General features: G+C 36.6%; 1 protein-coding gene across 7 annotated transcripts in view; it reads right to left on the bottom strand.

Moving 5' to 3' along the window:
- The window catches only part of DNM3 (dynamin 3), a 513,949-nt gene that overhangs the window by 331,466 nt on the left and 156,149 nt on the right, over positions 1-26,334 (bottom strand). For all 7 annotated transcript variants that reach the window (XM_054693472.1, XM_054693473.1, XM_037506477.2 and 4 more), the window contains exons 5-6: positions 3,950-4,048; positions 3,223-3,383 (exon numbers count right to left, since the gene is read on the bottom strand). In XM_054693472.1, coding sequence (XP_054549447.1) covers positions 3,223-3,383; positions 3,950-4,048 — 260 coding nt within the window. The remainder of the gene's footprint in view (positions 1-3,222; positions 3,384-3,949; positions 4,049-26,334) is intronic.

Raw genomic sequence — 26,334 nt, forward strand, 5'->3', positions numbered from 1 at the left:
CTCATTTTCCCCCTAAACTTCCTGATATAGCTTTTCCATATCCTTTACCTCTACCATACCTGTAAATATTTATATTTTCAAATCTGAGTCTTGAACCTTTTATTTGTTCTCTTCTGTTCTCTCCTATAGCAATCTAATTCCATCCGTGCCTCAATAAATATCAGAACATCCAACACAAGTGCAATCTTTAGACGAGACTTCTTACCATTACAGCAGACATATTAATTTGACCAGCTGTTGACTTTTCCTCTTGGATGTGTCAATGACACCTCAAACCTCAGTATGTTCAAAATTAAGAACTCACTTGTCCCCTCAGGGTTTACCATCTTGGCAATATCATAACAATCTGGAAACTTGGGGTTTATCCTTGACTTCACCTTTCCGTCATCCACCAGAGCTAATCTACCAGTTTTCAATTTCCCTAAACACTTCTCAAACATGTTTTTTTTAAAAATCTCCACTAGCTTTAAGCAAAGCAAAATCATCATTTCTCATTGACTCAAACTGGTCTCATATCTGCTCTTGATCTTCCTGTCTGTAACCGCCAAGATCTTTTTTAATCCACAAATATGATTGTTCCATTTCCCTGCTCAGATATCTAAAATAACTGCTCTTGGGACAAGAGTCAAAATTCTTAACTTGACCTACAAACATAATAGAAAGCAGCCACAGCCTACATCTCCAAATCCACAACTTTTTCCCTGTACTTAGTCCTCCAACCATATTGACATTTCTTTCAATTCCTCAAAATTGTCAAATCTTTTTCCAGTTTTCCCCATAGAAACTGTTCCTCAGGCTCAGAAGTATTAGTGCACATTAAATCAACAACAAAACTTTCCTAGTTTGAAAAATAAAGAGAGAGTGATTATCCAGGAAAAAAGAGATCTTCAGCACAAAATTCATTCAATTTTTAGTCAACCAGAATCTAATTCGATCATAACTTGGGAGTCATCTGTAATAATCAAATGGTCAATTATATCCTTTCTATTTTTCCAGTATTCACAACCTAATTTGTTTCTAACAGTATCTTTCTAATAATCTTAGTGATTTTCCTCCAAGATTTCTTTCAGTTCACTTGTGTTTTTCTTACGCTAATACGCACATGAATGCAGAAATCTAAAAAGGGACATACCAGTGCTAAATATACTGGTAGAATATTATGGTTCCTTCATGACAAACCGTTGTTTCCTCTCTAAAAAATATTCATTCTTTTTTGAATGATACTACCATTGCTCTGCCTCATAGCTTCCAAATGTTCATCTACCCTTAATTAAAAAGTATAAGCCTTACATTATTCTGTGTTTTGCTTCTTAAAATAGAATTATAGCACTGCTTATTTTTTACAATTTCTTCAATTTTTTTGCCTAAATCATTCAAACACAATGTCATAGATAGCCTACTAATATGTTAGTCTCTATTTGTGCCTTCTAGGAGTGAATAATCAGAATATTCAATAGCTACTTGATTGATTAGCTCATTAAGTTGTTAGATAAAAGTTAAAGCAAATCCTCTGAGAGTATTTATGAGGAAACCTCCTCATCCGTTGAGTCCATATAATCAAAACTCAAGGAGAGGGCACTAGAGTCAGTGAGAATTAACACTTAACTCCACTAGGGAAAGGAAAACCTGTGGCCAAGTAAAAGCACTGAGGTTTTATAGAGGAAGTATGTACATGACTGAGTTGAGATGGGGGTGTTTCCAATTCTATCATCTGTGAGCAAAGGGGTTATCAGAAAACTCCTTAGATAGATCAAGATCACTTATTAATATTTGTTATATTAAAGATTTTATTTTTTAAGATTTATTTTTATTTTTTCATGCATACAAGAACTGGGGTATAAACCAGAGGTAGAGGGGGTGAGAGGATTCACCAGAGACAGAGTGGGGCAGAATAGGCAGATCTACTGAAATACACTGCTAAGGGGAACAGCTGGCAAGACAGGAAAGGTCTGCTGTGCCATGTAGGTCAGCTATCTGGCTGGGACCTAACTCAGACCATAGTGTTGCCAGCACTAAGACTTAACTGCTTCACCATCAGGGAGACCCCTATATTAAAGATTTTAAAGAAAAAAAATCAGTCCTAATAAAAACCATAAAGAAATTGCAACAGAACTTATCTAACCATTAAAGATAACATTTCAAATGCAAATCAAAACCACAATGAGATACTAACTCACAACCCTGAGAATGGCCCATATTAAAAAAACTGACAACAACAAATGCTGGCCAAGATGTGGAGAAAAAGGAACCCTCTTACACTGCAGGCTGGAATGCAAACTGGTCCAACCACTATGGAAAGCTGTGTGGAGGGTCTTCAAGTTACTAAAAATGGATCTGCCATATGACTTAGTGATTCCACTCCTAGGAATCTACCCAAAGGACACCAAAACATTAATTCAAAAGGGAACCGGCACTTCTAAGTTTACTGCAGCACTATTTATAATAGGTAAGATATGGAAACAACCCAAATGCCCCAAAATAGATGATTGGATCAAGATGTGGTATATATACACAATGGAATACTATTCAGCAATCAAAAAAGATAAACTCTTGCCATTTGTAGCAACATGGATGGAGCTACAAGGGATTATGTTCAGTGAAATAAGTCAGAAGGAAAAAGAAAAATATTGGATGGTTTCACTTATAGGAGGAATGCAGGCAAATTGAACAAAGGGTCAAAAAAAAAAAAAAAAAAACCTTGCAGGCAAATTATAATCTAAAGCATACAGCATGGGAGGAGAGTGAGAGGGGTCAAAACAGGGCAGGGAAGAGCACAAGGGATGATGCTGACAATTTATCCGTGATGTGGTGGTAGGAGATTTATGGGACTATAACAGAGAATTCATGTAAGAAAATAAAAGTTTTAAAAAAAAACTTTTAATTAACATTTCAAAAACAGATCCAAGAGAGAATCCTTCAGAGATACACAAATTTGACTTAACTACATTTTATAAGAAAATGTGTGCTAAAATATATACCCATGTCCATTTTTCTAATTTAGTGTGTGCTTCTGCTCTGAGCACTGTTTTAATAATATTAAGGTGGATTTCAGTCATTGTGAATGGTAACAGGGTGACTCTAGTCATATTCATTTTTTTAAATTTCTACCAATTAACCTTAATGTCTTGTATTGGGGGGAAAGTTCATTTAAAAAAAATAAGAAGTATGAATTCCAGTAGTCACACATTTTATAATTGTTTCTGTTGCATGAGAGAACTTTACCTGATTCAGGACCTTCTGCAAGTGTGGGGTCCCCATTCGATCAGCAATGTGTCTGTAAGCCGGGTGCGAAAGAAAAAATTTCCTTTCTGCCAACATGGCAGCTTTAATGTCCTTCTTCCCGTCTATGTCCTTCTGACTTCTGTTTACCACCCCCACATAACCTGAAATAAAACACACACCCGTGGAGTTTGGACACTTTTTGTTGCTCATTCTGAAGAGATTTCAAAGCTTTCAAACAGACTGAATAAGAAAGGCAAAATTAGTTTTAAAGCTTGAAGACGTTCCTTTACAAAACTCAGTTAGAAACATCAGTATTAAGGAAGGCCAGCAGCTTTGGCTAATGACAATTTTTTAGCATCAATAGTGTCTTTCTCTTTAAAACCTCCTTGCATTTTAATAGAGTGTATCTCTTAGCTGTTTTGTCATATAGCAGGCAAATAAATGAGTCAGACTTAGAACAGTATATATTTGTGCAGTCTATGAGGAATATTTATACCCTCCCCTGAAACACCTTCCTTTTCCTGTTTTTCTCATTCTTATTATTTTAAGGACTATCTCCCTTTTAAATACATTATTTGAGAGCATTGCACCATCCCATATAAAGAATAACTAATCATAAACCCATTCTTCACAACCATGGAAACATTAAGACCAAGCCTCCATTGGTTTCCCCATGTTTTTCTGCCACATCCTCAAACGAATTCCTGTATAGAGCACAATATATTACCCCTGCGTAGAGGCAGCAGCTTGTTCTCTAAAACATCCCTGGCATCTGTTCCTTCATCCATAAGATCCAGCTTGGTGATGACTCCAATGGTTCTCAGACCTGCATCATAAACAGAACCAACAATACACCATTTGCAGAAGACTAACAGATTTTAAAGGCATGTATGTGCCAATGTTAAATGTAAGACAAGCCGATTCTTAATTCTTTTCCTGTTCCTCTTAGTCTTGTTTCATTTTTCTAATACACTGCTCTGCCAGTCAGGTGAATTTTGATGGAATGAAGACAAGAGAGTTGCAAAAACACTCATCTGTATAATACATTTTGATTCAAGAAAGAAAAGACAAATCACTAAATCACCAAAATATTTTTAAATATTGAGTTTATTTTTTTTTACCATGTATACTTGGAAATGATACATTTTAATTTTCCTCCCAGATTCAAACAATATGAATGTTTTCATTTATTTTATGTGTTGTATTATTAAAAATAAGCAAATAGGCTACCCATGGAGCAATGATGAGAGTGTAGCATAAACCAAGATTAATTATTGATCTGTTCTGAGCATTTGAGATAAAAAAAAAAAAAAGGAAGAAAATTTGGTATAGGATAGTATGATCACCAAAAACATACTTGCAAATCGCAGAGCTTTTACTATTTCTTAGAAAAAGAAACATGAATAAATTGAAATAAATCTGATTTAAGAATTCTGAGGTTTGGATTCCAAAACAAGTAACTTAATTCTTTGGGTCTCAAAACAAGTAACTTAATTCTTTGGGGCTCAGCTTTCCTCATCTTTAATATAAAGAGTTGGAAAATATGATCTCCAAAGTTTCTTTCAACAATTAAAATAATGTCAAAATCTACACATTTTATACAACATATCAGATTCAACATTTGTCTTTTGCTTCCTTTAATAGATGAACAATGATTGCCTAGTGATTCATAATTTTAAGTGCATTCTTTAGACTTTCAGTCAAATAAGATTACATGAACACAAATTTTCATCTTTTACCTGAAAGCTAAGTTAGTAATGAATAATGCTAATTAAGTCAGCTATCACTTTAAATGCTTTTCATATTTTCAACTATTTAAAGATGAGAAAAGATAAAAAGAGATTAAATAATTTTCCCAAGGTCAAACAGGAGGTGTGTCCAGGCAGTGTGGTTCCAGGGCCCTTGCTTTTAAGCAACATATTGATTATCACAGTAATTTAAATATATATATATATTTTTTTTTTAAAGCTTAAGCCAAAAAGATCAAGGAAAATGGAAGAGGACTACAGGAAAAAAATTTGAAACTGGAAAACCAGCAGGATGACTGCTAACAAATTTCACAGACTAGAGAAAGAGGAAAACTTCATTCAAGAAAGTCAACAACAGAAGCCCAGAAGCTGGGTAATTTACATCACAGCATTTCAGAAAGGTTCAGAAGCTAGGAAACCAACAAATCTGAAAATAATGGAGAATGGTGGTGCCACTTGAGGCTGAAATCAGAAGCATAGGGTGAAAGCAGACAGATCTCCAGGGACAGCACACTGGGAGTTAGTTACTTTGGTCCATCCCAGCAGGACAGTACGGGTTTACTCTTTAAAAAGATTAAATTAGAAAAAAAATAGGAACCTGGCCCACTTTACGGAGATCAGTTATTAAAAGAGCATGATTACATGAAATTCTATTTACAGAATGGCAGGACCCCATTTCTCCCCATTCCAATTACCAAATTCGACTTCAAGCAAGAGTTGGCTGACAATCTTTAAACACACCCTCCACCCTCCACAGGATTTGGAAAATTTCCAGGGGAAATGAATCATCCCAAGACTGAAACATATATATTGATATTCAGAGGAATCCCAATAAAAGAAAGTCTAATAAGAAATCCTTCAGTGAAGTTTACCACTCAATATGTCAAGTATACCACAGGGAGTTTTCACCTCCTGTCATTATTTCACTTTTATTATCAATGAACACCCAAGGAGATTCTCTAATATGAGACCAAAATAAAGAAACATTATAAAACAGAACCTTGAGAAAACAGTGTAAAATATAGAAGAAAACTATTATTTTTATTAATATTTTCAGAGGAAAAGATCACTATATTCATGGAATAAGAATGTGATGTCATGAAAGGAAAGATTCCAACTAGAAGAATTCTCAACAAATGAAGTATAAGATTAGAAATAATAAAATGTTCATAGAATGTCTGGAATACAAAGCTAAGAATTCTTCCCCAAAAACAGAAAGAAAAAAAAGTAGGTAATAGGAAGGAAAAAAATTTCTTAAACAAGAGAAATGAGACAGATGATCCAATATGTGAATAAGTGGCATCCCAGAAAGCTAGAGAAGAGCAAACAGAAAGAGTCGAAGTATGGCAGCACATTACTCAAGAAAATGTCATAAAGTAAAAGATGAATTTTTGGATTTAATGATGGTATCAAGTGCCCAACACCATATGAAAAACACACACAAAAAAAGTCAGATCAGTATAAAATTTCAAATGCTGGGAACACATAAAATATCCTAAAAAGTACCCAAAGAGGTTTAAAAAAAAGAAAGCAGCAAAACAAAGATTTGGAAACCATGATAGCATCAGTTTACCCAGCAGCAAACTGGAAACTAAAAATCAGTAGAGCAGTAATTTCAAAATTCTAAGGGAAAAATAATTCCTAACCTAAAATTCTAAACTATCAAGAAATGTGACAGAAAATAAAAATATGTCAATGGACAATGAATATCCTTGGGCTCTAGGAAAAAACCAAAAGACGTAGATGAAGGTATTCATAGTTTATCATCTTAGCATCGAAAGTGATAACACTACTACTAACATTAATGGTGCCTGGTGTGCAAGACAGTATTCTAAGCACCTCAGGACAGGATCTCACTCAGTCTTCATGACAATCCATAAAATAAACACCATATCACCCTTATTTCATCCCTGAGAACTTTGAGACACAATGAGCAATTTTATATTTATAAATATGCAAATATTATCATTGGTAATTACAAATTTATTCTAAGCCTTCATTCTCAAGGAAAAAGTAATGAAAAATTTTAGACTTGTAAAATATCAAAACACTTTATTTCCTTTCTTCACTTTTTGGAAACTTTTAGAGATGTGATCCACCAAACACAAGAACAAACTAACAAAGAGGAAGACATGAGATCCAAGAAGCAGGGAATGAAGGGGCTATAATGAGGAAAAGATATATAACTTTACAACTAGGAAAAGAGAATTTCCAGGATGGCATAGACCCCAGTGCAAAGTCAGGGGAGCCAGCAATATCTATCTGAACAAGAAGGCATAGATTAGTGAAGATATATCTGTCCCTACCAAGAAAAGAAAAATAAACTAATGCCCAGTTCCTAAAATTTGTAAAGGTACTAAGAGATTTAGACTTCTATAGAAGAGATTGGGAAGGTATTTATGATAGAAGACGGACTATGCAAACAAACAAAAATAGAAACATTAACCTCACAAAAGATATAATGCAATAAAGAAGATGCAATCATAATTTACTACATGGCTCAATAATGGATAATATTTTCAGAAGTCATAAATACTCATTTACCTAAATATGTTAATGTAAGTGTATTAGTAGAATGGGAGAGAATACATGTGTATGTGTAAGCATGAGATATGTGGGTATGGAAGATGGAAATAAGACAACTAAATTCTTCTTCTCCACAGTAGGAAGGCAAAAGAAATATCTAAAAACTATTTTTTTAATCATGAATTAGTGGCAAAAACATATTACATAAAAATGTGGGGGCAAATACCAAAAGAAAGCCAGAAGGGTCGAAAGTACTAACTTCTGGAAATGAGTAATCAAGAGTCGGAAGGAATAGGCAGAGGACTGATAATTTTTATTAAAAGCCTTGAGGACTGATTTCTTTTAAGATATGTACATTTATAATAAAAACAAAAGTTGGATTTAAAAACTATTTTCTTTAGTATTCCCTTATTTCCGTAAAGGGTGGAAGACTCAATGCTTAGTGGTACCAGAAATGACAAAAGTAATCATTTTCTCTCTTACATTTGGTTATACAAACAAGCAGCTTAAAACAGTCAGTGAACTTCTGATGGCAGACTCAAGACCTTCATTGATAGACCTCAAAAAGGCATTGCCAGAAGAGATTCAAAAGCAGCATATTTTAAAAGCAATCACCTGAGAATCTAAAGTCTCAGACTAGAAGCAACTCTGTGAGATAGGTGTAATTATTTTAATGACACAATGAGGAAAATGAGATAGACAGAAAGGAAACAAGCTTGCTTAGAGTTCGAAATCCAGGCCACCTCATTCAAATCTTGATCACTGTGTTTTTCTGCTTCCCAGTTCTAAACTAAATTCTACAGGTAATCAGCTGTGTTATTTGTCAAGCTAGTTACATCATCCTTGCCTTTTTATCTGCAGAAATAAAGTTTAATAAGATGTCTCTTTCAAGAACAAGATGTCTCTTTCAAGAACATCCTCCAGATTTTAAAGAGGTTGTGTACAGTTATAAAGAGTAATTTTAAAAAATTCTTGCCTTCCAACTGAAAGGAAAATAAAAATAAATTAAATTTTAAAGTATAAAGTACAAGCAAATAAATAATGTGATACTGAATTTCAATTACCTCACTAAAGAATAGTATCAGTGATGAATGCTGATGAGTTCTGATCTTCATCAGAACTTCAACTTCACCTGAACAAGACACACAGGTACTTCAAAAACCTGACTCATTTATAACATAGAGGCTACACCACTGACTCAGGGATCTGACTGGGTTCAAGTCCCACCAGTGCCCCTTTCTAGTTCTGAGACATCAGTTTCCTCATCAGATAGAACTACACCAGTAGAGTAACCATAACTTTATTTCTGCAGCTTATATATGACATGTGGAATAATAGCATCACCTTTAACTCTCAGAAGCCTTCTATTGAAGAGTAAGTTATATCTTCACTCTAAATCCTCAATAAAATTAGGAAATAACAACTCAATGTTTTAAAACTAATTATAGGATTTCTAGTTTCCAGTCCAGGATGTAAGGAACCTGGAAGTTGCCGCTGTGTCCTAACAAGTAAAAAACTGAACAAACTAAAACACTAACCACACTTCTTAGAGTTATGAAAGAAGTGAGGTCACAGGTCACAGGGGCAAACCACTGCCCCTCAACCTTGGAAGGACAGATGACTTACAGAGAATCACAATTACAGAGCAGAAACACACAAACAGAAAACTCCATGGGAATCAATATCCACATAGGAAAACCTAAATTTCAACTGGTGGGTTGCTGGAAGCTCAGTGTGGACAGTCAGTTACAATCTCCAGGGGGACAGGTTTATTGAGAGTACCAAAACACTTGTGAGTTTTGCCTCCAGAAATTCAATGATGTTCTCACCTTGAATAACTGAGGAAACTCCCTCGTACTTTCAGCAAGGGAAGAAAACAAATACTTGATTTAAAAGTAGGTGAAAAACCTACCAGACACCTCACCAAAGAAGTAAGAGAGGTGGCAAGTATGCATATGAAAGGATATTCCACATCACACGTCATTAGAGAATGATAAATTCAAACGGCAATGAGTCAGCACTATACACTTATTGGAATGGCCAAAATCCAAAACACTGACTGTACCAGCTGCTGTCAAGGATGTGGGACAACAGGAATTCTCACTACAGACTACTGGTGGGAATAAAAAATGGTACAGTCAGTCTGGAAGACAATTTGGTAATTTCTTATAAAACTAAACACACTCTTACCATGTGATTTATTATTTTCACTCTTAGGTATTGACCCAAAGGAGTTGAAAATATGTCCATACAACAACTTGCACATGAATGTTTATAGCAGCTTTACTTTTAGTTGTCAAGGCTTGGAAGCAACCAGGATGTTGCTTCAGTAGAGCAATGGATAGATGTACTATAGCATATTCACACAAAAGAATAGTATTCAGTGCTAAAAACAAATGAGCTATCAAAAAATCAGAAAGGTATCTTAAACACACATTACTTAAATGAAAGAACCTAATCTGAAAAAATTACATTGTGGATGAGTCCAACTATATGATATTCTGGAAAAGGCAAAACTGTGCAGACAGTAAAAAGAGTAATGGTTGCCAGAGGTTAGGGAAGGCAGAAATGCAAAGGCACAGAGGACTTTTAGGTCAGCGAAAATTTTCTATATGGCATTATAGTGATAGATACATGTCATGTAACATTTGTCAAAATTCATAGAATGCACCTACCCTAACAAACTATGGTCTTGGAATAACAATATGTGGGTGAAGTTCACCAATTGTAACAAGGGGACCACTCTGGAGGAGAATGTTAACAGTTATGGGGTTTGTACCTGTGTGAGGACAGGAGGTAATTAAAAACATTAAATGAAATAACACTTGTAAAGTTCTTGGTACAGAAAGACCACTTGCTACATGAAACCTGTGATCTCACCAGCTCTGTCACCACTATTCCCATTCTATTGCAATCCTAAGTTCCAGTCACACCAAGTAGGAGTTTTCCACCTTACTTGCTTTTTTTTTAATTTAAATATTTTATTTTATATAATTCTTACATCTTTTTTTCATCTTTGCACAATGTATGCATTTTCATTTTGGTTATATTCCCCATACAATTGCAGCCCCACCCCTTATTTTGACACTAGTTCTTCCTTTCCCGCCCCTCCCTACCCCTTCATAATGGTCTTCTCCTCTTAGTTCTAGATATATTTCCCTTCACTTCTTTTCTTGGTGAACCCATCCTTCAGAATAGCTTTCAAGTTCTCCCTTCAGGTACTTTAATAGAGATCCTACATATGAAGTCTGAAGGTTTTCCTCTGTGCCCTTCAAGTTCTCTGTGAAAATGAATTTGTTTTTTGATCTCACCCACTAGGTCATGATTTCTTCTAGAACAAGGTTCATATCTAATCTACATGTTCCAAGCACTTCGTATACACTGAGTAGAAACTCAATAAATGTTAATTTATTAAATGAATAAATTAATGAAAAAATAAGCATATTTCTTTTTCTTAAGGTCATACAAGAACTGAAATGCAATTCCAGAAAAGAAATATGATACCATTCTACCACATTACTTAAGTTTATTGTCAGCATTTATTTTCCTATAAGAATACTGCCATTTTCTCCCATTTATATATGCAACTAAGTCCTAAGTAGTGTGTTGTTTCATCCAATTAAGAAATGGGATGAAACCAAGCCATGAACCACATTAATAGTTGCCAGAAAAGTAATCTGGAACACTGTGTACACTGAAACAACAGCAATGAAAAGCAAAATCAATGCAGAGTTAGTGTAAATATGTATACAGCAAAATTAAAAACAGACTTAGGAAATTAGATGTCCTTCGGTTAATGTTTTTTTTTTTTAAGTTTTGGTGGGATAGAGGAAGGATTTGAAGTAAATGTTGTTCTTTCTATTTGGCAAAGATTATGGAATATTTTATTTCTGAAAGCAATCAGTGATGAATAAGAATAATTTCATCTTTTTTCCCTCTAAGTTTTCCACGAATGTCATTTTCTTCTTACTTCCAACAATTATGAGTAACAGTTTTCACTTTCAAAATCATCATGTAATATCCCTGCATATGGTACTAGGTAAACTATTAAATAGAAAATTTTATAGTAGGTAGAAGACAAAACGATAAACTTAAATCCAACTATATTAATAATAATAGTGAATGTGAATGATCTAAATACCACAACTACAAACTGAGTGGAAGTTTGGATTAAAAAAGCAAGATGAGGGCCTCCCCGGTGGCGCAGCGGGTTGAGTGCAGCGCTGTGAAAGTGTCCGCAGCCTCTGCAGTGTGGGTTCAATCCCAGCCGGTTAGGGAGATACCCACATGGAATGGCAGACCTCTCCTGTCTTGCCCACTGCTCCCCTCAGCAGTGCTTTCGATCCATCTGCCTGTTCTTCTCCCCGCTCTGTCTCTGATGAATCCTTTCACCCTCCCGTGCCTCTGGCCTGTACCCCAGCTCTTGTATAAATAAAATAACTCTTTAAAAAAAAAAGGCAAGATGAAATACAGTTTAAATATAAGGATATAAAAAGATTAAGAGAATTAAAGGAAAAGAAACAATGAAAACACTAATGAAACGAAGCTGGAGTGGTTATATTTTAACATCAAACCTAGTAGATTTCAGATCAAAAATATTACTAGGGATAAAGATAGAGATTGTAATTTTATAGGGCAAATTTATAAAGAAGAGATAACAATGTAATTGTGCAGACAATCTAACAACAGATCTTCACAACTCATAAGCAAATGTTGATATAACTGAGGGATAAATAGAAAATCCACAAATACAGTTGGAGAGAAAACATTTCTTTCTTGATAATCAAAAGAAAGTAAATAGAGGGCCTCCCCGGTGGCGCAGCGGTTGAGCGCTGGACTGCGAAGCTGCCCGCAGCCTCTGCAGCGCCAGTTCGATCCCCGGCCGCTGGCAAGTGTCCCACATGGCGGGCAGACCTCTCCTGCCACTCCCACTGCTCCTCTCAGCAGTGTACTTCGGTCCTTCTGTCTGTTCTGCTCCCGGCTCTGGCTCTTGTGAATTCTCTCACCTTCCCGCACTTCTGACTATACCCCAGTGTTTGTATAAATAAATAAATAAATCTTAAAATATAAATAAAATAAACTTAAAAAAAAAAGAAAGTAAATAGAAAAGTCAAGCTATAAACAAGACTTAAATAATACTATTAAATATCTTGACTGTGAGGACATCTGTAGGACAGAATATGCCACCCAACAATAGTAAATATACATTCTTTCCAAATGCACATTCATTCACCAAAATGGACGATAGTTGAGGCCACAAACAAATCTTGATAAAATCTTAAAAAGACTAAAATCACAAAGAAATAATATCAGAAAGTTATCTGGAAAATGCCAAAATATTAGAGAATTTAATAACACATTTCTAACATGGCATGGATTAAATGAAAGTTATGGGGAAATTTAAAAATATTTTAAGCCAAATAAAAGCACAACATATCAAAATTTGTGGTGTACCTAAGTAATTTAGAGAACTTTTAACTTTAAAATATTACTATTATCAAAAAAGAAAAGTTTAAAATTGATGATCTAAGCTTTGACCTTAAGAAGCTAGAGAGAGGATAGCAAATTAAATCCAAAATAAATAGAAGTAATAAAGATAAGAATGGAAATAAATGAAATAGAATACAAATAAACAATAAATAAGATCAATTAAACCAAAAGCTGATTCCTTGAAAAGTTCAATAAAATTGTATACTCTAACTCCTTGCCTCAACATTCATTACATGGGAGGTCCTAGCTAGTACAACAAAGCAAAAAGAATTCAAATGTGTAACGTTGTAAAGAAAAAACTGTCTTTATTCACACATAGCATGACCATGGATGCAGACTATTTTAAAGAATCCACAAAAGGTCATGAGAAATAGTAAGTAGATTGACTGAGGTCACAAAATATAATCAAAAAACAAAAATAAATTGCACACATCTGTGTATTGGCAATAATGTTTGAAAAATAAAAGTTTTAAATACTATTTATAATATCCAAAAACATAAAATATGTAAGGATAAATTTAATAAAATACATGCAAGAAAACATTGAAAATGATAATACATTCACAGAAGTCCTAAATAAATGAAAAGAAATACAATGTTCATTGACTAGGGCATTCAGTAATATTAAATCTATTACCTCCAACATGGTCTCTAGACCCATAGTTGAGTAGAACTTAATGCAATAACAGAAATGTTCCATATGTAAGCTTCCCATTAACCATTAGTCACGTGTTGTTGCTGAACACTGGAAGTGGGGTGTGATTGAGGAACTAATTTTATTTTTTTCTGTTTCAATGCATGTTTTGCTCTAAGAACCACATGGTCCTAATGGCTAGCATATTAGACAGCACAAGCTATGGATTTAGTGTAATTCCAAACAAAATCCCAGTAAGCTTTGTGTAGAAACTGACAAGCTGATTAAAACATTCTAATGAAAAGGCAAAGCATCTATTATTACAACCAAAACAATGATGAAAAATACTTGCACTATCTGATTTCAAGGCTTACTATAAAGCTACAGTAATTAAGACAATGTGGTGTTGGCACAGGGATAGACATATAGATCAATGAAACAGAATAGAGTTCAGAATTACAGATTATGTACATATGTGCAATTGGTTTTGGACAAAGATGCAAATATAATTTTAGAAAAAGGTAGTCTATTCAAAATAAATGATGCAGAAACAATTGTGTATCCACATAGAAAATAAATGAACTCTGGAACTCTGACTCTTACTTTACTATATCTACCAAAAGAAGGATAACAGACCTAATTTTAAAGCTAAAGCTACAAAACTTGTAGAAGAAAACATTGGACAAAAATCTTTGCAACCATGATTTAGGCAAATGTTTCTTACATAGGATAAAACCAACCCTTAAAAGCTGATCAAATTGGGCCTCCCTGGTGGCGCAGCGGTTGAGCGTTGGGCTGTGAAGCTGCCCGCAGCCTCTGCAGCACCAGTTTGATCCCCGGCTGCTCCCAGGCCACTGGAGGAGGGTCCCGCATGGCGCTCAGACCTCTCCTGCCACCCGCTACTCCCCTCAGCAGTGTGCTTCGGTCCTTCTGCCTGCTCTGCTCCCTGCTCTGCTCCCTGCTCTGGCTCTGGTGAATTCTCTCACCCTCCCGTGCTTCTGACTGTACCCAGTGCTTGTATAAATAAATAATAAATAAATAAATCTTAAAAAAAAAAAAAAAAGCTGACCAAATTGCTGAGGCTTTCAGCGTGGAGGGAGAAGGGTGCAGGGGAGGTAAATGGAACACTGGGCTGTGGTAGAGAACTGTGGATGCTCAGGTGGTGGGACTGCTACAGTGACTACCCCTCAGGGAATGAACCCAACAATGCTGAAACACTAGCAAGGATGTAAAACAATCATACTTTGTCCAAAATTTTAAAAATAAATAAAAATTTTAAATGCGGAGCATATTTTTTAAATTATAAATTGTACATCGTAAAAATTACAACTTAATCTTTAAAATATATGGTGAAAGGATGTTTTTAAAATAATCTATAAATGAAGAATATCTTATTTGTGATAAAAGATCTGCACCAGAATTTTTTTTTTAAATTTCACAACAATGTTAACAAGACAATTAAAAAAAAAAAATAGGCAAAAGATGTTAGTGTTTCACCAAAGAAAATTTACAAAAATCTACATAGATGTGAAATGATTCTCAGCATGACTAGCCATCAAGGAAATGCAAATCAAACATTAAAGTGACTTCAATTAAAATAAACCTAACAGTACCAAGTGTTGGTGAGCATGTGGAACAACTGAAACACTCATGAAAATCAGAAGAGTTTAGTGGTGTAGCAAACATTTTAAACATACGCTTACCAGCAATTCTACTCTGAGGTATTTTCCTAAGTGAAATGAAAACATATAAATATTGGGGTACCTCCCTGGTGGCCCAGGGGTTTAGTCTCAGCACAATCACCACTACAGCCTGAGTTCGATCCCTGGCCAGAGAGCTAATGTACATGGCACAGCAGACCTCTCCTGTCTTGCCCGCTGTTCCCCTCAGCAGTGTATTTCAGTAGACCCACCTGTTCTGCTCCCAGTGTGTCTCTAGTGAATCATCCCACCCTTTGCACCTCTGGCCTACTCCCCAGTTCTTCTACCCAAATGCAAATTTTTAAAAAAGAAAACATATGGGGCCTCTCTGGTGGCGCAAGGGATTAAGCATCGCACTATGAAGCAATCTGCAGCTTCTGCAGCACCAGTTCAATCCCTGGCTGGCCAGGGAGCAACCCACATGGCACAGCAGACCTCCTGTCTCGCCCACTGCTCCCCTCAGCAGGGTATTTCAGTCAGCTGCATGTTCTGTTCCCCACTTTGTCTCTGGTGAATTCTCTTACCCCCACATCTCTGGCCTGTACCCCAGTTCTTGTATACATAAATAAATAAATCTTAAAAAAAACATAAACATAGAACACTTAGACATAAATATTTATGGCAACTCTATTTATAATCACCCAAAATTGGGGGGGGGGAGAACCTAAAATTCTATAGCCAGGTGAAAGGATCAACAAATATTGTGTGGCATATCCACACAATGAAATACTATTCACTAACTTAAAGGAATGAACTATTGTAACATGCAGTGGTGTGGATGAATCTCCAAAACATTCTGCTGAGCAAGAGCCAGGCACCAAGAGTACTCACTGTATAATTCCATTCTATATGAAACTCAAGAAAAATAATTAATTTGTGGGAACAAAAAAAAAACAGATCAGTGAATTCCTGGAGCCAGGAATGGGGGACCAGGGTAGGATTTCCTGGAAAGGAATACAAGGAACCTTTAGGGGTGATAGAAATGTTCTTTATCTTGGTTGTGGTGGTAGCTCCATAGGCATATATATTTGTCAAAACTTATCAAACTGTACATTTAAAATGCAGACCTCCCTGTCCAAGTCCAATGTCTCAGGTAGCCTGCTAGTAACCACAAAAAGTTGAAAGAGAGAGAAGAGGACTGGAGAAAGTTAAGGCCACGCAGAAACTTAGAAATGAAACAGACTCAAGATATATGTGTTAGAAAAAAGCGTTGGGAACAGTTATTTGTATATGGAATTAACTAGAAGCAGATAGTTAAGATGACTGAGTTTTTAAGAAATCAGATTCCCAAAGAAAAATCTGACCTGAATAAACCTTTTCTGAAACAACTCTGATTACTTGAGTCTTAAAACAACCTTTATGACCCCAAGATTTTACAATATGAAAGTCTTGTATCTCCCAAGAACATCATGATTCCTCATTTTCATTTCTGATCTGTCATAGAAGATAATGGACAAGGGGGAAACTTAGAACCAATAAGGCCATCTCTCCCAGAAAACACATTTAGGGTTTAATCAAGAAACTTCTTTCACTGCCAGGATAAGACATCTTCCCCAGGCCACCACGGCAGGATTCCGGGACTCCATCATTGCTATGGGTCTGGGATTCATATATGTCCCACTTCTGCCTGTCACAAGGGAGTTCTTATTGCAGATTAAAATGATAATGTTCCGCACTCAGCCCTCAGCAATCTATTTGGAATCCTGAACAGATACCTCGGGCTGCTGACCACAAAGTGTTCTGGCCCAGACCACCATCCAGAGACTCTGTCAGTAAGAGCATGGAAACTCTTTAGCTGGAGTTCCAGCAGGGTAACTTGGGACTAGCTAATAACACCTGATCTCCTTTTTATAATGTCACTCTTCATTTCCAAACCAAATTCAAACTTTTCTGCTCATCTGTCCCCTTCTGAACAGGAATTTTTCCTACAGCAATATTTCCATTAACTCAAACTGCTATGCTGGGGACCACTAACTATGGGGGGTGGGAGCTGCATTCCACTTAGAAACTATTGTACACGTACACACACACACACACACACACAAAAGCAACTGCTTTTTGGTTTTGTGCATCATAAAGGGTAATTGGGGTGACAACACAGACTGTTAAGGGGTGCTTGGATGAGTGGTAATGTTGGCAACCCTAAGAAAAGAAATGCAAGAAGGAAGTGAAAAGTAAGAGCTAACTTGGTTGAGTGAGATTTAAGTTTGGTAGCTGTATACTGCCTGAAAAGGCTGTGACTATCTATTGGTTTTTCAAGTATTTTATGACAGAAATTCCCACAGGAAAGAAAAGAACTTTGCAAGTCTGAAATTCAAAATCCACAAACCCACTTTTTAACCAGTGAAACAAATCAATTTTATGTAATCCTTTTATAGAGCTTGTTAAGAGACAGGCACTTTTCCGGGTAACTCTGCAGACATTAACTCACTTAATTTCAGTGCAATCATATGAGGAAAGTGTTATTATCCCCATTTTACAGATGAACAAATGGAGACATGGAAAGATTCAGAAATTTGCCCCAGACCACACAGCTATTAAGAATAGCCAGAATTCAGACCCAGGCAGTTTGGCTCCAGAGTTTGTGCTATTAACCACAAGGCTATGTTTTAAGATGCAATTTTTATATGCCTTGTGTTTTACTAATGCAATTTCGTACTAAGTTTCCTGGGAATGTCTCCAGTTATTTTAGCATGACAGCTTGTACTTTCACTAACTCAGACATGATGCCCGCTTCCTCCCCTGGTGGCCCTTCTACCTGTCTTTTTCTCTGTGCCATCTGGAATCATCTTTATGATCCTCAAATTACTCCAGCTTTCATCTAAACAGCAGCTTTCACCAACTAGCCTCCATTTGAACCCATTTCTCATCTTTGTGCATTTCAGGCGGAGATTACATATTCTGCCAGGCTCCAAAGAGCCCGGGGTGAAGGAAAAGAGAACAGAGGCTAATGATGTTTTCCTAGGCCTCAGTAACACCCCAAACCAAATTTCTACCTTCACATAAAATGCTGCTTTTGACCTGGACACCATTTGGTTACTGCGTCCTCTATTCCACCTTGTTGCTCTCATCTTCAAATGTCCAAACACCCATCTCCAACACACACACACACACACACACACACACACACACACACACACTCTCTCTCTCTCTCTCTCTCTCTCTCTCTCTCTCTCTTTACTGAAGGTTTTAGCATCAAGGTTTTCCTCACTATCCTTAGTCCCACCATTGTCTAAGTAGTATCGATGTATGTGAGATGATCTATCCATTTCTCTTGTATTTAGTTTCTTGACTCTGCTCCTCAATGACTTTGACTCTGCTCCTCAATGACTTTCGCCTGTGTGCCATTTTAGCAATTTCCTCCCATGACCACATCCTGGACATTTATAACTTGGGTCTTTTCCAACTATAAATCATAAAACTCTAATATTGTACTCTAACCACAAATTTCTATTCTTCCAATTCCCTTATTTTTCTACTATGAATAATGTGTTGCTAATTTTTGCTCTCCTCCAGAATCCCATACCTGAACCATTCCATTTACCCCCAAACTTACAAGTCCTTCCTGGCTTCATTTTCTTCCCTTCCTACAAAGATTTCACAGTCCATTCATCCAATTATTATTTTCCCAGTATTCTCAAGTCTTGCCCACTTTCTCCTTATCCATTTCCCCAAAGCGTCTGTCCAAAATACCTTTCCCTCAAACATCTTCCATAACCCCTTTTGCTACTATCCTCCCAGTTCTTTCTCAGCTGATAACCTTGCTTCCTACTTAGAGAGAAAAATCTATGCCAGTAGGCCATAAATTCTTCAAATGCTTCTCCAGATATCTACTAATTAACTGTGACCTGCATGGCCTTTATTCGTTCACTCTTTGTCTCAGTGGAATAATAGTTCTCCTTCTAAAAACACTTAGGTACAGAACCAATACTCAAGAAATGTGAGGAAGAATGAAGAGGAAAGGAGAAATGGACGGGAGGAAAGGAGGGGAGGTGGGGAGGAAGGAAGGAAGGAAGGAAGGGAGGGAGGGAGGGAGGAAGGGAGAGAAGAAGAGAGGGAGGGAGGGTAAGATGCTAAAGTCAGCCTAGGAAATGAAGCTCTTATCGAAATTTAGAAGACTTGTTTTGTTTTTGTTTTATATTCAAAAAATAATTGGTAAAAAAAATGCAATGGAATAAGTTTATGTCAAGAAATGCAGCAATAAATACAGTTGAAGAAAATAGTGATAAAGCACTGATTCTTTGGTGTTGTATAAACAGGAAGCGCAAACACACCACTCAGACCTAAGTATCCGCAAGCCCATCTTGTGATTTCGCACGGGCACCTTTATAAACACCATTGAGTTCTTGTAAGCTTTCATAAGAGAACGAGCACCCCTACACTCACAAATACAGACTGACTGTGACTTTACTTAAAAATTAGTAATCAGGGCCTCCCTGGTGGCCCAGGTGGTTGAGCACAGCGCTGTGAAGCTGTCCGCAGCCTCTGCAGAGCCGGTTCAATTCCGGGCCGGCCAGGAAGAATCCCACATGGAGCGACAGATCTCTCCTGTATCGCCCGCTGCTCCCCTCAGCAGTGTATTTCAGTCAGTCTGCCTGTTCTGCTCCCTACTCTGTCTCTGGTGAATCCTCTCACCCTCCTGCGCATGTGGCTTGTACCCCAGTGCTTGTATAAATAAATAAATCTTAAAAAAAAAAAATTAGGGCCTCCCCAGTGGCACAGCGGTTGAGTGCTGGGTTGCGAAGCTGCCCGCAGGCCGGTTCGATCCCCAGCCACCGGGTGAGGTTCCCAAATGATGCGCAGACCTCTCCTGGCGCCCCGCTGCTCCCCTCAGCAGTGTATTTCGTCAGTCTGCCTACTCTGCTCTCCAATCTGGCTCTGGTGAATTCTCTCACCCTCCCATGCTTCTGACTGTACCCAGTGCTTGTATAAATAAATAAATAAATAAATCTTTAAAAAAAAAAAAAGGTCATTCAGTCATTCAGCAAACTTTAAAAAAAAATTAGTAATCAGGGCCTCCCTGGTGGCACAGTGGTTAAAGAGCGCTATGAAGCTACTACCAGCCCCTACAGCACAAGTTCGATCCCCAGCCGGCCAGGGAGCAGCCCCACATGGCCCAGCAGATCTCTCCTGTCTCACCCGCTGCTCCCCTCAGCAGTGTATTTCAGTCAGTCTGCCTGCTATGTTTCCCACTCTGTCTCCGGTGAATCCTCTCACCACCCCCCACTCCTCTGGCTTTCACCCCAGTTCTTGTATGCATAAATTAGTAATCAACACTGTAGATACATTGATATGTAAATTTCTTAAATGTTGTACCCTAAGTTAACAAAGACCCTATTTAGCTATAAACATGAGTTTAGTCTTCCATGTAGAAACCAGAAACAATAAACTTTTAACAAAAGATTCCTACTGTTTAGAAGATTGTAAAATTGCATATCTTTACAGCATAAGGCAACTATTTAAGGGAAGAGGCAAAAAATGGGGGAAAGATATGTATATAGCAGTATTTCATTTAGATACAATAAACATAACAGTGTTTTAGAAACACAAGTTCCTAAAGTTAGCTTGGTTCTCACTGAATAAAATTGATGGTCTAAATATGAAACTCCTCTGTGTGACTCTGATAATCACTGCCTTGGTGACTGTACTAGTAGTCTCTGGGGTACAGACCAAGATACTTGCCTGAGTATTCTGCCTGATTATTGCTATCATATTGCTGTTTTTTAATGGCCACATGTATTTCTACTGCCCACAAAATAATTATATGGCTCTGGTTTGGATAGATATTCTGGGGATGATTTGCAGGATATGTTCCTATAGCAACTTTTAAAAGAGGTACTATTCAAATAAATATGTTAGAAGCTCATGGTCATATCAAAGTTCAGGTGTATGACTTAATTATGTAGGTAATCATTATGCTTGTGCTCTGAAATTAAATTTTCAACTTAAATTTTGGAACAAGAAAGACATAAGAACACAATTATTCTATAATACTAGTCATTTTAATTAAATACTTCCACCTTGAGTAGCAGTAGAATTTATCTATATATTAATATAAAGAGATCCTGAGAAAAGATTTGTATCACTAATATGCATTTATTTAATGAAGGGAAAGAGAGAGCTTGTTTTATTGGTTTATGAAATTTTTTTCAGTCTTTCTCATACATAGCATTTATTTCCCACATTCAAATTTCTACACTCGAATACCACAGGTAGCAATTCAGGAAAATTTTAAATTGTTCAAGCAACGTCTTTAGAGTGACCCCTAGTGGCAAAAGGAATGAACAAGCCAATTTTAGTAATCTATATCTTAGTGGCCTTTCAGACAGAGATAAACCTTGATGACCATAACAAGTTCCATTTCAACAATACATTCAATTTTGCTAAAGCGCCTTCACAATTTTCTTTTATTTAGCTAAATAAATAAAAATTTGAATTATTTCTAATTTAAATATAACATTAAATAATTCTAAATCTATTCTTTCACAGTAAATTTCATAATCATTTCACTTTTCCCTATAAAAATAGCATCTCAAAAAGTATAGTTTTATGAAAAAACCTTCTTTAAGCCTAAATATGACTATTTTTGTAATATTTCTGATTCTAAGGTTCAACACATTATGTAGATATGTAATGATTTCTGTGATATATAAATTTATGTATAATCTTACCACGCTAATATAATTCTAAGACTCAAAATATATTTGTAAAGCTTGAATGGAAGTTCCTTTACACTTGGACAAGCCCATTTATCAAGCCATAAATGAACTTCTCTGAAAATGGGCTTATTTCTAACATAAGGTTTAACAAAAGGTTTAAAAATCAAATACATAAAATGCAAAACAGCAACATGAATTTAAAATGTACATATGTAATTCTTGATCTCAGAGAGAGATTATGATGCTATCTTTCAGACACCTCCTATCAAAGTTCTGATCACAAAGGATTGCAAGTTCATGTAGCTGTGGTTCCTGCTTTCTTTACAGCATACATCTAACTTAACCTCTATTCAAACCTACTACGTAGTAGAAACTCAATTTAAAAGAATTTTTGATTGAATGGAACTGATGTAAAATCATTTTTCCAATATCACAACCTTGGGACTTAGCTTTCATTCTTAGAACCTTCTAAATTTGGGGGAAAAAACCAATTTTATGAGCTTTACTCAAGTTAGAAATTAGCTCAAAAACATAGCTCCCTAAAAAGTGAAAACAGGGCTGCTATGAGCTGCACACTACATTTCTTCTTAGAGAGTAAGATATCTTCACACATATTAATTGATTCAATTAATGTCAGGCTTCTTGACATAATTATCTAACATCTATTAGCTTTTAAAATTTGGTCATATATTTAAACATAGAATTTCAGAGTAAAATGTGAATCTAGGTGGGTGAAAAGAATAGCTACAGAAACACATATGCCTCGAAAACAGGTTTTCTCCATGGATTGCTCTTACATTTGCATCTTATAAACATATTCATCATACTCTGAATGCTGACTTAATGCTTGGAGACTTAAAGCTTCTGTTCGGCTTAACACTGTTGCCAAAGATCAATGAATATCAGTTTCCATCACTCATGGACTTTAACTTTATCCAGACTGAAGAGGGAGATTTGCAAAAAGCAAAACTTGAGAAGGTAGGTGTAACAAAACTCCATAAAACAAAAAAAAAAAATCATTACCTAGCTTCCTGGTAAATTCTAACCCTATTCACAAATTGCATCTCAAGAGGAAATGGTGCCCTCTTTCCCAACCAGTTATATATAACAACTTCTGTGTTCCACTTCTTACTTTATACACACACAGACACACACACACTCAAGGCAGACCTCTGGTCATGCTAGATGACGTGAATTTCATTAGAAATGAAATTCATTGGCTGTGAAATAAAGCACCATGAAAGAAATTTCCAGACACATTTGCCTCCTAGTGAAGTCTTTTAACAACCCTCTATTGTAAATGACAAACTTGATGGAAATGCTAAGATACTGCTGTGCCCAGAAGATAAAAGGTAAAATGAGAGTCTTCGTAAGTAATAAAGCCATGCTCAAGAAATAAATCAGTATTACTGTTGAAAATGACCCCCCTACTTCCCATACAGAAAATGCGAGTGTCTCTTTAAGATGAATTTCTAAGGTATAACAATATCTATAAAACACTCTAACGTTAGTGTCATTTCTACCCAGTTTGAGCAGCAGTGTGAACATAGCGTCCTTGTTATATGAGGATATATCAGGATAAGAGGCTATTACACCATCACAAGTAAACTCAACGTGATGTAAAAGTTTTCTCCTCACCTATCACTCTACCAACTAACCTCATCTGTATCCATATCGTCTGCTTTTTCTAAAACTGGGAAGCAGTCCCAACCCCTCCTACATGTGGCAAGGATTCTCTCAGGTGATTTGCATCTTATCCCCACTCCCTTTAAACAAGGATTTTTCTCATCTGTTTTTCCTGTCTTTGTCCTGTTTCTTCTACATTTATCCCACATCTGTCTTTATCACGTTTGTCAGCATTTGTCTCTCTTCTAGATCATCCTCATCATCATCCAAACATGTTATAAATTCTCCTAACTTTCAGAAACATCCTTTTAATCTCACATTACTATTGCTAGTGTTCCATTTTTCTGCTTCTCTCTACAGTGGAACTTCAAAGAGCTGTCTCTAGTCTCTCCTCTTCACATCCAAGTCTCTCTTGAACCCTCTCTAAAGAGCCAGTGACTTTCATGTGTCAAAACCAAAGGTCAATTCTCTACCTTTACTTCCATTAGATGGTAACATAAAAGTCTGGTTTAGAAACAAAAATTGAAGATAAAGATGACTTAGTCCAGGTTCAAGGCAATTTTCTTTTTCTTTACTACTAAATCTTTCAGCAAGCAATGGAAAGGATTTATGGGCTAAAAATAAAAGTGACTAAATCTCAACACCTCCTGGTTCCTCACAGAGCACATTTAGTCTGAAGTTGAATGCTGTCTGTGAGGACTGGGGAAACAGCCAAATTGGAGGGGTGGGGGATGGCAAGGAAATATGGTTGCACAGTTTTTAAGTCATTAGGTTGGCATCAGTTTATCCTGATGTAAGGGAAAGCTCACTACCCCATAGTTACCAACTCCTGTGTTCCACTTCTTACTGTCTTACTGGGCTTCTTCAGTTTCTGAGTAGGCTCAGCCTTCACCTACCAAATCACCCTCCTTGTTCCTGCAGTACCATTTGACACAGTCGATCACAATGTCCTTGAAACCTCTTTTCCCAAAGCTTCTGGAATACCATACTTAGTTGGTTTTCTACCACTTCTCATTCTGCTCTGCTCCCTCCACCCCATGCAGACTTCTACCACAATATTACAGAGCCCTGGGTTACTTTTGTGGATCTTCTTTTCTCTATCTATATTCATCTCCTAAGTGATACTCAATGTCTCAAGAGATTAAATACTATTTGAATTAGTTCCCTGGGGCTGTCACAACAAATTATCATAAACTGGTATCTTAAAACAGTAAGAATTCACTCTGTGACAATTCTGGAGGCCAGAAGGTTAAATTAAAGTGTCATTAATGCCACAATCTTTTCTCAAAAGGCTCTCGGGAAGGATCCTGCCTCGCCACTTCCAACATCTGCTGGCTTCTGCAGTTCATGTCTATATCGCATAATTCAAATCTGTCTCTGTCTTCACAAGGCCTTCCCTGTGTCTCTGTCTCAAATCTCCCTCTCTTTTCTCTTACAAAGATACCTGTCATTGGATTTAGGGCTCACTCCAGGAAGATCTCATCTCAAGATTCTGAATTTCACCTATAATAGACCCTTATTTCTAAATAAGACTAAATTCACAGGTATGGGGTAAGCCTATGCCATATCATTGAGGGGGATACAATTCAGTCAACTATACTACCTAGAAGAAGCTGATAACATTCAGATTCATTAACTCCAGCGAGAAACTCCCTGAATCTACCTCTAACACATTAGTCAAAATTTATATGTCCAAAATAGAACTCTTGACCCCCCCAAAAAAACATTTTCCACTCCTAACATTACTAATCTTAGGAAGTGAAATCACCATTTTTTTTAATTTATTTTTTTTACATCATTTTTCATTTTTAAACAATATTTGCTTCCCCTCACCCCCTCCGGTGTAGTCCCCATAGAGTGGTCCTCCCTCTCTCCCTCTGATCCCTCTCCCTCCTCCTCCCCTACAGTATGTCTCTGTTTTATAATTGTCTGCTTTTGCTTTGTTGTGTTTTGTACTGTTATTATTTTTTTTTACACTGATGTCTTATTTGGTTCCCCTATATTCCTGCTATTCGTGAAACCATTCGATATTTTTCTTTTTCCTTCTGGTTTATTTCACTGAGCATAATTCCTTCTAACTCCATCCACATTGCTGCAAATGGCATGAGTTTATCTTTTTTTGATTGCTGAATAATATTCCATTGTGTATGTATGCCACATCTTCTTGACCCAGTCATCTATTTTTGGGCATTTGGGTTGTTTCCAGGTTTTACCTATTGTAAATAGTGCTGCAATAAATATAGGTGTACAGGTGTTCTTTTGAATCAATGTTTTTGTGTCCTTTGGGTAGATCCCTAGGAGTGGAATTGCCAGGTCATATGTTAGCTCCATTTTTAGTAAATCGAGGAAACTCCAGACAGCTTTCCATAGTGGTTGCACTCCCACCAGCAATGAAGGAGAGTTCCTTTTTCACCACATCCTCGCCAGCATTTAACCTGCTCTTTGTTTAAAACTCTTGGAATCATCTTTGACTTCTTTATTTTACTCACAGCAAAACTTCAGTAAACTATCAACTCTCCTTTCAAAATAGATCTTGAATCTGACAGCCTCTTCCCTCCATACTACTACTGATCTACCCAAACCACATTATCTCTCTCCCCCCACTGGACCTCTCTGATGGAATAATTTGACTGATCTTGTTTCCACTCATGCCTCTCATTTCTTCCCACAGCAACCAGCCTGATCTATCAAAACATAAATCAGATCTTGTCTCTCAACACTCAAAATTC

Source organism: Talpa occidentalis, unplaced genomic scaffold (genome assembly GCF_014898055.3).
Source record: "Talpa occidentalis isolate TD23 unplaced genomic scaffold, MPIMG_talOcc4v2.1 talOcc4.12, whole genome shotgun sequence".
NCBI lineage: Eukaryota > Metazoa > Chordata > Mammalia > Eulipotyphla > Talpidae > Talpa > Talpa occidentalis.